Genomic DNA, 10,361 nt, shown 5'->3' on the forward strand with positions numbered 1-10,361 from the left:
ACACGTCCTCCGTGCGCGTCGTAATAATTATACAGATTTATTCGAACAGGCCCGGATAGCAACGGGTTAACAGCGTGCGCGCGCGCGCGAACTGGTTAAGAGTTCCGGGGAATCGTAACGTCGCGCATCGGGTATCTCGCCAAGGGTCGAAGAGTCACACCTTTCATTTCCTCGGCTGTAACGTGTAATTTACCACTTTGAGCGGGAAAACAAGAATCGTATGAGAAACCGGCCGTAAACGGTCCTCTATAAATATACACTTGGCCGAGATGTATCTATCTCCGAAATGATCGTTAATTCTCCCCTACAAATTGTTCACGACTGTAGTTATCCATTGATCGATTGTACAACGTTACGAACGAAACGGCGGCGGTAAAAGATTGCGGTTTAGATCGGCATTCAATTTCCCAGCCCTCTTACAATCAATAGCAAAATAGGTAAAAGTCACGGAAACTATTCGCGAGAAATTAAAGAAGCAATTATGTCGTATTAGAGAATGATTGGTAACGTCGGTACACGGGGAGAATTTTCTCTTAAAATTTATCCTGAAAATTATGTTGTGGAACAGCGTGGCATTTTGAGGAACTTTATGAGAGAGTTTTTTGCAATTTTACTATACATTCTACTAGTCGAATTTACACAGTAAAAAAAATGTTAATGAAAACATTTTTCACATTTTCACATGTCTCAAAAGGTCTACTCTAAATTTTAAGTTAAAACAACATTTATCGCGTGTGTTACATTTTGACAAATAATAAATGTTAATTAATTAACACTATACTTCACGTTTATGCTTACGTTCTTTTAACCACAAGTGTGATTAATAAACACGTACAGGACAAGTAAAGTGTACGAGTAGTTACAAATTAAAATAGTTGAAACAATTTTTGAAAAAGCCGATATTACATGTTTTGGTTTATTATTATTATATTAATCATTATTAGTAAAATGTGTGGTAAACTTTTAAAAGAACTCCCCTAAGATTCTTCGAAACGCCACGTTATCCCGCGATCGTGTGATTTTCAGGATAAATTTTAAGAAAAAAAAAAATGTAAGAGCAACAAAAATCTGTCTACCGATTTCAACCTGCTTTTTCGCCACACGTAGCCGTATTTGTATATTTTTTTTTTGGCGGCAGGGCGGAAATGGTTCGCCATTGCGGCGCAACAACATAACCGACGAACGCGACGGGCGCGGTGCCAGTGGGACCTGCTTCTATCTACGCGCGCATAAAGAATCTTTTTCGCAGCAACCTGCGCGAACGCGCGATTACCCGTAGTATCGGCGTGAAGGGCGCCGAATTGTTCCCTCGCCGGGATTCACACGCACGGGGCATACTACGTCGGCAAACAAAAGCGGGGTAACTTAGCGCGCCCAGTATTCCGTATAATTTATCCGCCACGTAACGAAGGTAGGAAGAAAGAAGCGGAATTCTTTGCCGGAACCGCCGCCGGTAGCTACCGGAATAACCGGATAAAATGCAGGTTCTCTCGCTCCTCTCCTCGCCTGCCTCTTTTTTTCCCTCTTGCTCTCGCCAATCTAGGACGACGAGAAAGGGTTGTCTGCAGAGACAGATAACCGCGTGGAAGGGCGTCTTTATGCGCAGGTAGATGATTCGTCGACGACCGGTGCACGATTCATTCCCGGTAATTCTCCTTCTCTCTCGCTTTCTCCCTTGCTGTTTTGAGCTTTCGATACGCCGAGGAGACGGAGGCAACCGTGTGTAGGGTGCGCGTTTCCTCGTAAACCGCCGCGAGAAGGAAACGTCGATCGGCCCCTTCGCGCATATTTACGTGACAACGAGAGAGAAGATTGTGGCTTTTAATTTAATGCGGTGCATCGGAAACGGCAGGTAGGCCGCACCGCGGTAGGACGGCCGCAGATTGCAAATTAAACGCATCCGTCCTCGGGATCGGGTCGAGGGAGATGTGCTTCAGATGCATAAATGCATACTATATGATCATTAGGTCTCGTAATAATAAATTAAATATCAGTTCAAGACACATTTACTCAGAGTTATAAATCTCTAAATGGTTGGTTATTCATTTATTTATTTATTTATTTATTTCCCGCTCCTTCTCGATGTTTGACCTAGGCGTTTCATCAGACTGACACTTCTGACAGTCATTCTCCGGCCTTTGTAGACCGCGTGCACATTTTATCTTTGTGCCTCTTAATTTTATAAGTGAGGCAAGTGTTCCGCCATGTCCTGTTAGGCGAATAAAGTAGTGTCAGTGACACACCGATGCACACGTACTACTTTCTTTACCCTAACACGACACGACGGAACGTTCGCCTCACTTTTCAGGTAGGTAGCAGTCTAGTAAGGCGTAGAAGTCTGTGGGTCGAAGTCGGTGCACCGAGCGTGCGCACTTATTGCATTCCCCCCTTTGATCGGCATCGGTACGCACTCGATATGTACGCGACGTTGTATTCGTGGGTGTCGATGAGATAAGCGGGGCGGCAGGTATCGGGACAACAAGGGTGATTCGCGCCGCCGTTGCGTCGCTAGCAGATAGTTTCTTTGGGATCGTGACTGCTCCGCTTATCGGCGAGCGAATCGGACTCTCTGTCTTGGCTAACGATCGTATAAATTTGCAGTGCGTGCAGCAGCCGACTAGATCGTTCCTGTCAATACGCGTCAGGCGCGCGTGATGGCAACGGCTTGTCGGCTGGCAAGTGTTTAATTAATTGACACGCAACTGACGGAATAAAACTTATAATATTCGAGAAAGGGACCTTTACATATCGCGGTAAATATATCTTGAGATTTTCTAAGCGTTTCTTGCACTCTGGAAACAAAAAGACAGCGATCCATTTTGGGGCCCACGATTAGTAATCGAATTAATTGGACTGGCGTTACTGAATATCGACAGAACTAATTGAGAGAATTGATTAGTATTACTTAAAAATCTTGGATATAGATAGAACAGCTAAATGCGATCTTTAGTTACGCGCGGTAAAATTCGTAAAAGATTAGAGTCACGAACGATCCAAATAATTTGACTACTAATTGTGGGCTCGGAAATGGGTTGCTGTCTTTTTTTTCTCCCGGAGCATGTACAGAATTTAGTGTGCGTTTATTGTATTAGATAAATTGACTTGGCCGACATTCCGTGGAATAACGTTTTCAGAATGTCTCGACTCTGAATTACATCTTTCGCACAGTGATAATATCGCAACGCGCCGCAGTAAGCGCTGTTTCCAACGTACTGATAGAGCGCAAAGCTGAATGCGGAATCCTTTTCAAGTTCAGCGTACCACGCGCGTGGCGGCATTCGGAATGCGCGCCGATAAGCGAAGTGAAATGCGTCGCGCGCGGCGATTGCGTGCAATATTGATATTGTAATGCAAAGCGAAGCGAGCGTAAATATATATCGACGGTAGCGAGGACGTTTCTCGTGCCGAGACAAACGGTTAATAACACGCGCGCCCGTGGCGTATCGGTTACCGAGATTTTATCATGAAATTCTGCCGGCGTGCCCGTCTCCGTCTTTTCCTCTCTCGCTCTCTTGCGTCTGGTGTTTCTCCTTCATTACGAAATAATACGATAAGATGATTGGTCGCCGCCGCGCACCCGGCGAGCCAGCGAAAGAATAGAGCTTTATGCGAATGAGCTGTTTACGACGACAAGTACGAGGGTCCTGTGTCAAAAATCGCTCTCGTTTCCCAGCCGACGACGTGGCCATACCGGTCTCTTATCCCGATTATCGTTTCGAGTGATATATCAATTCGAATAATCTCCTTTTCCACCGGTGATAATCTTGTCCCCATTGCACACACGCTAATTGCGACGAAATGTCTCACGATTTCACCTTGCTCCAAGCCTGATCTACAATGTGTTCTAGAAACATTCTATTTTACAGCCAACAAATACGGTTAAGAGATGTGTGCGAGTTGATAGATTGTACATTGTACAATCTACATTGTGGATACATTTTTTAAGCGTATTGATTTGCTTGTAACAATAGAATGTTTCTAATCGCAAAAACACATTGTAGATTAGATTCAAACCGAAATCTAAAACATTGCCTTAAGAGACAACCAATCTGTTCAGGCCCTGAAGCCTGATCTACAATGTGCTCTTTGCGTCCAGAAACATTCTATTGTAAGCATCTGAATATGTACATCCCGATAGCTATCGACACCTGTGGTAATATCTAGCTATTAAGCGAGGAATTCGGCAAAAGGAGCCGTTGCTCCGATTTAGTAGAGTCACGAGAGAGTCGACGAAGGACTGTCGAAGTAACTAGACGTGCGAGAGACACAAAGGACTGTGAATCGAGAAGTCTAGCAAGTGCGGAATTTCACTTATATAGTCGAGCAAAGGTTAGTAATTCTTTCGGGTTGTTTAACGAAAGTTTCGTTTATACCAATTCTGTGTAATCATTTTCAGTGTATGTTTTATATTAATAAGTGTTACAAAAGTGAAAACCTGATCTCTATTTAATCCGCGCTACCTAAAAAGAAAAAATCTCTACCAAAATCCTTTCGATCCTTACACTATTTTATAGCCAATATATTTTAAAAAAATGTGTAAAGTTGACAAATTGTACATTGTACAATCGTACATGATGGATACATTTTTTAAGCGTATTGCTTTGCCCGTACAAAATATTTCTAATCGCAAAACCACGTTGTAGATCGGACTTTAAGATCCGTGTAACGCTTGAATTTTCGTTGTGCGTTAATACATCCGAAACATTCCATTGCTGTGAACATTTTAATTAGCAACACTTTTCTCAACAAAGAACGAAACACATTTTGCTACATTTTCTCTGTAGCATGTAAAAAACAATGTACAAATTTATGGTAATTATAAAGAACTTTAAACAACAGTCCTGACGAAAACTTATCTACAGTCATCATATAGTCACCAAGGGGGGAAAAGGGAAAGTAGATCGCGAGACTGGCGGAAATCGAAGAAGTCTGCCGACGAGGGAAACGGAACGTAGCCGACGTCTTTTCACTGCACCGGCCACGTGGTCGGATTCTCAAGCCGAGCGCCGCGGTGCTTTTCCTCTCGCGCAAAAATGGCAGGCGATCTAACGTGAATCTGCCGCTCGCGCATGGGGGGAGACGGGGTGCTCGCGCGAGTACGCGTGCCCCGGTGCACATGCTCACGAGTGTACGCGCGTGTGTAGGTTCCCAGCGCGCGTGGGCGATGCTGTGGCACGCGACACGACCGTTACACGTTCGGACTGGCAACGTGGGTCGACGCGGAAGAGGGGGTGAAATTCAGAAGGGGAACAAGAGGTGGATTGTAGCGCGCGTACGCGTACGCACACGCACGCTCGCCTGTGCGCGCGAGACGCAATACGCGCGTATCAGGTAGGGGCCACAAAACAGCCCAACGCGACAACTACTCTCGCACAAAGAGCGAGAGAAAGAAAGGTGCGGAGTTCAGGTAGGCCGAACGGAAATTCGAATAAAAAACGCGAGTCGCCGAGCTCGCGCGCGGAGGGGGTCTAATGTACCCCACACGCGCGCGCGAACGCGAATCCTCGATGCATGTGTGTGTGTGTGTGTGTGTGCACGCGCGTGGAGAGGGTCCCCCTAAGAGGGGTCACAGCATCTGCTCCTACGGAGAACAACATAACATACACACACTGAAACTCGTGAGGCGTGCACAAGCGTGAGAGAGAGAGAAAGAGAAGGGAGGGGAGAGAAGGCGAGAGAAAGAAACAGTGGAAGGGATGAAAAAGGAAGGACGTGGAACGTAGCGGACTATCGCGTTGCACTCATGAACATCCTGCACCTCCCGTTGTAGTCGCCGGCGGTGGGGGACAGTTGGTGGAACGTATTCCCGGTCGATTGGCCGGTGGCCCGCGACCGCCCGTCCCCCATTGGCAAGCAACGAGGGGCCCGCGGGCCCGCATTGGCTCGGCAGCACGTGCGGGCCACCTGCGATCGGTTGGTGGGGCGACCTGTTATAAGAGGCCCTCGCACATCCCCCTGCTAGTCAGAGACCGGCTTGCAGCCGATGCGCTTCGAGTCACCTGCCGTAGCACGTCCCTCGCATTTCTCTTTCGTGTCTCGCGCGAGTCGATTTAGCCGAGTCGCCGAACCGATCAGTTGAATTCGGACGAGCGTGTGGTGAGGATCGGTTCTTGTCTCGCTCCTCAACGGAAGCTCGAGTGCTGGTTCTTCTTCGGAGCAAGGAGGCCTTTCACTTATGTGTGAAGAAACAGTGCAGTGACGTTGCCGCGTACTGTTGTCTCGCGCGACTTCGGCGAGGGTGTGATTGTTGGATTAACACTGTAAATGAGTGATACCCGTACGAGAAGCGAGAGAAGGAAGATGCTGTAAGCATCTCCCCAGTGGCATCGCGTCAATAAATCAGAGGAACGCTTCAAGTGCCTTTACGCAGTATCGAACCACAGTGGCAAAATGCTTGTCGACGAGGTGCCGCACGAGGTGCCACACGAGGTGCCGCACGGCTTCATGAAGAAAAACTACAATTACAGTCATTGCCCTTTAAAAAAGCGGCCGTTTTATTACACGTCCGAGGATGGAAAAGAAGCTCCCGAAGCTATCAAAGGTACATAATTTTTCTCGCACAAGTTGCTCCGACATTTCGGTGCCCTTTCATTCACGAAATTCAATATTTATACTGGCTTCTCTTACATTCGAGCGTATATGTCTTTTGTAGATTGTTTTGAGATTTAGTTTGTTTGTTATTTTGAGTTTAAGCTTCACAATAAGTAAATGATATACGTAGAAACTTCAATATTTTATAAAATTGATAAAGTCTAATTGTGACTATTTAATAAACATAATTGAATATACAGTAAAGTTTAAACGTGATACATTTGTCGTAGCGGTATGGAAGACAAAAACAGAAAAAGTAAAAATGAAAGAAGAAATAAAGAGAAAGTTTTTAGTATCACGAGCTGCGATTTTTTTCTTTCTCTTATGTTTTACATTTCGGTATTCTGTATCACATATGTGAACGCGTGTCTCTCGTTTGTGCAGAAGAAATAATTGACGTAGGGGTGGACGATATCCCCGAGCCCGAGAATCTCAGCACGAAGCCCGAGGATCTCAGCAGAACTGCGGATCGTCATCATAGTCCCCATCGACAACAGCAACAGCTGCAGCAACAACAGCTGCAGCAACAGCAACAACAGCAAGAACAGGAACGCGCGTCCAGCAGGATGCCGCCTCCGATCTTCAAGACGTCTCCTCCACCTTTGACGATAGAGCCGTCCTCGCCGACGACTCACCACGCGGTGCACTACGTCCACCCGTTGCACTATCACCATCACTATCCGACCAAGACTATTACGCCGCCAGCGGGAATCGCGCCGACCCACCATCCGATGGTGAAGAAGGCGCGGGTCGAAGTGATCCAGCATAATGACAATTCCACGACGACGCCGACGGTGGGTGTGACGGCGACGTCGACACCGTTGCACTTTATGGCGAGCAAGGCGCCCCTGGAGCCGCTGAATCTAAACCCGCCGATGGAGCCGTTGGCTCATTATCCTACGTCAGCCTGGGCCCGCGGTTCGCTGTACCCGTCGCATTATCTGTCGTACGCCCCGCCTACCTATCATCGCTATCCCGGAGCGGAATTGTACTCGCCGTACCCGGTACCGGCGTATCCGCACTCTCCGGAGCATCATCCGTCGGTCTCGCCACCACCCCACGGCGCGCTGACCTGCTCGACGATCCAACGACCCATCGCCAGGAGCTACCCTCACTGGAGCAGTCCGGAGCATTGCGGTTTGTCACCGACGAGCTCCGTGGGTTCCGGCTCTCTGCGATCCCCGCCTCCCGTGACGCCGGAAGATCTCTCCTCGCCGAGCAGCGAGAGCGGCAGGTCGTCCGCCGGTAGCACCTCCGCCGGGACCTCGATTACCGTCAACACGAAAATAGAGAAGAGCAGTCCGAGCACCGGCGCGAGTGCCTCCTCGAGCACAACGTCGTCCAGGTACCCGTGCTCGGACTGCAACAAGTCGTACTCGACGTATTCCGGCTTGTCGAAGCACCAGCAGTTTCACTGCGCGGCCGCCCAAGGCCAGGCGAAGAAGTCCTTTTCGTGCAAATTCTGCCAGAAGGTATACATCAGCTTGGGCGCGCTGAAGATGCACATCCGAACGCACACGTTGCCCTGCAAGTGTGTTACGTGCGGCAAAGCGTTCTCCAGGCCGTGGCTGCTTCAGGGTCACATCCGGACGCACACCGGCGAGAAGCCGTTCCGGTGTCAACACTGCAATCGCGCGTTCGCCGACAGGAGCAACCTCAGGGCTCACCTACAGACCCACAGCGACGTCAAGAAATATTCCTGCGACAGGTGCAGCAAGACGTTCAGCAGGATGTCGTTGCTCACGAAGCATCAGGACGGCGGCTGCCCCGGCGTGCCGGTGTCAGTCGGCTACTCCTGCTAAAATCTCGCGTTTCTGTGACCATGCGATAAACGTATGTCGCTCGTTTTCATTTCGCGGTCTCAAAGTGCCTTAGAATGCAGTACAAATGTCGAGTTAGTGGAGTCCGGTGAGTCGCTCACTTGGTGAATCGCTCGCGCAATGTCGATTGACCCTTTCGCCATCGGACTATGTCCTTTCGGAAAAGTGAGCTTTAGGGAAACTAAAGTTTTCGTTTAGGAAAATATTCTCCGAACAGTTGCAATTTTTATTCTGACCTCATTCTGAAAGTAAAAGTCATTCGATTTTGTCATTTTGATTCTCGCACAAGTGGCGAAAGAACTCACAATTCCACGCGTTCTTCTCACGTATACTACTCGGTCATATCGAACACGCGCATTACTGAAAAGTTGACTCGTCAGACAGGTATCTCGAAAAGTTCCGTGAGAGTTGGTTTCGTTTGTTTATTATCCCTCGCTGTAAATATCGGTATACGAATGCGCGGCATGCAGCGATTCACAAAATACTTGTCTCTTAATTGCTCAACTTCAATTCCAAATTTTGTTTGTAGAGAAAAGCCAGGAATTTTTCACAAAAAGAAATATATTATTATTCCGAGGGAGATCCCGTCCAGGAGGAATATCAATCTTTTGAGGCCTGCAATTAAGAAATAAGTAGTCCTGTGACTCATTGTATGAGCGTGCTGACGATATAATAGTACTTAGAGATTACTTCGTCCTTCCGAGAGATCGGTCACGTCGCTCCGAGCACGTGAGGAATATTGATTATAAAAAGCTGCTCGATCTCCGCGCGATGCGGTCCCGTGAAACTGCTGTGCCATTTTTTTTTCATTTGTTCTAATGCACTCGAGCACGTAAAACGCGATCATGAAACAAGATCGAGAAATAGGACGATTTGCACGTTTTCTTTTTTTTCTGAGTTATTTTTCATTTCGTTTGTCGGCGTGCGAGCGCATTTATTTATCATCGTGACTCGATCGAAACTTATTTATATTAATGACATAACGATCTTTTGCAGTTTCGGTGGAAAAGAAATCGTTTCAAGTAAAACGAGAGATAAACGCGGAGCTTCATGCAAATATTGAGCCGCGTGAAATATTAAAAGCAGGGTGCATGTTAAATGAGTGACGTAATTTTTGGAAGATAAAATTAAGAGCCATCACGCTGCGACGCACCAAAGTGCCATTCGCGAAACCGCCGCGCGTCGGGCGGAATCTCATTCGCGCGCTCGCACGCGTTAACACGATTGTACATAGTTTAGCGCTTAACGGCTAGCGAGTAAAATACGCACAATACGAGTATTGTAATTCGCCCTGTATCGGGCAAACTGGACCGGAAAGAGGAAAGGAAGGTATTCGACGCGTGGAATGGGAAAAATGCATGAGATCTCGGGCTCCGGACTATCATTTTCTGTATTTTGCATTTCGCAAATCCACCGTAAGTTCTTAAACAAACTAGTCATTGTATTATACGCAAAGGAACAAAAGACTCGTTATGATTATCGGAAAAAAGATATAGAGAGAGATAGATGTTAGATCGAGCCACCGCTGCATACTTTTACTTTTTATCGTGCGTGTAATTAGCAGCGTGGCTCAGGTGAGTACCACTATTCCTAGTTTTGTAAAGAAAATAAACTACTATGAAATACAGATATTGCCTATGTATAGAGATATTTTATACGAAATAAATTACGTGGATTTTAAATTTTTAACTTTTATTCTCTCTCTCTCTCTCTCTCTCTCTCTCTCTCTCTCTCTCTCTCTCTCTCTCTCTCTCTCTCTCGCTCTCGCTCTCGCTCTCTCTCTCTTCTCTCTAAAATATATTAATATATTTACCTCTTCGATATCCCACATATGTTTTCTCCAGCACTATTATACAATATCCTCTTCAAGAATTCTCCTGGAGAAAACCTTACTTTAATACATTCAGTTTTCGACTACGCATTATATTACACACATAAGACATTAGTTAC

The 10,361-nt window shown here is 46.8% G+C and overlaps 1 protein-coding gene across 1 annotated transcript; it reads left to right on the top strand.

Annotated features, from left to right (window-relative positions):
• The first annotated feature begins 5,949 nt into the window (after positions 1-5,949).
• LOC105569183 (protein escargot-like) lies at positions 5,950-10,093 on the top strand. Its single transcript, XM_012025399.1, has 2 exons — positions 5,950-6,541; positions 6,976-10,093. The coding sequence occupies exons 1-2, from the start codon at positions 6,391-6,393 to the stop codon at positions 8,391-8,393; spliced, it is 1,569 nt and encodes a 522-aa protein (XP_011880789.1). The 5' UTR covers positions 5,950-6,390; the 3' UTR covers positions 8,394-10,093.
• Positions 10,094-10,361: the final 268 nt, after the last annotated feature.

The sequence above is a fragment of the Vollenhovia emeryi genome, unplaced genomic scaffold (genome assembly GCF_000949405.1).
Source record: "Vollenhovia emeryi isolate VEMERY1.0 unplaced genomic scaffold, V.emery_V1.0 DF939125.1, whole genome shotgun sequence".
NCBI lineage: Eukaryota > Metazoa > Arthropoda > Insecta > Hymenoptera > Formicidae > Vollenhovia > Vollenhovia emeryi.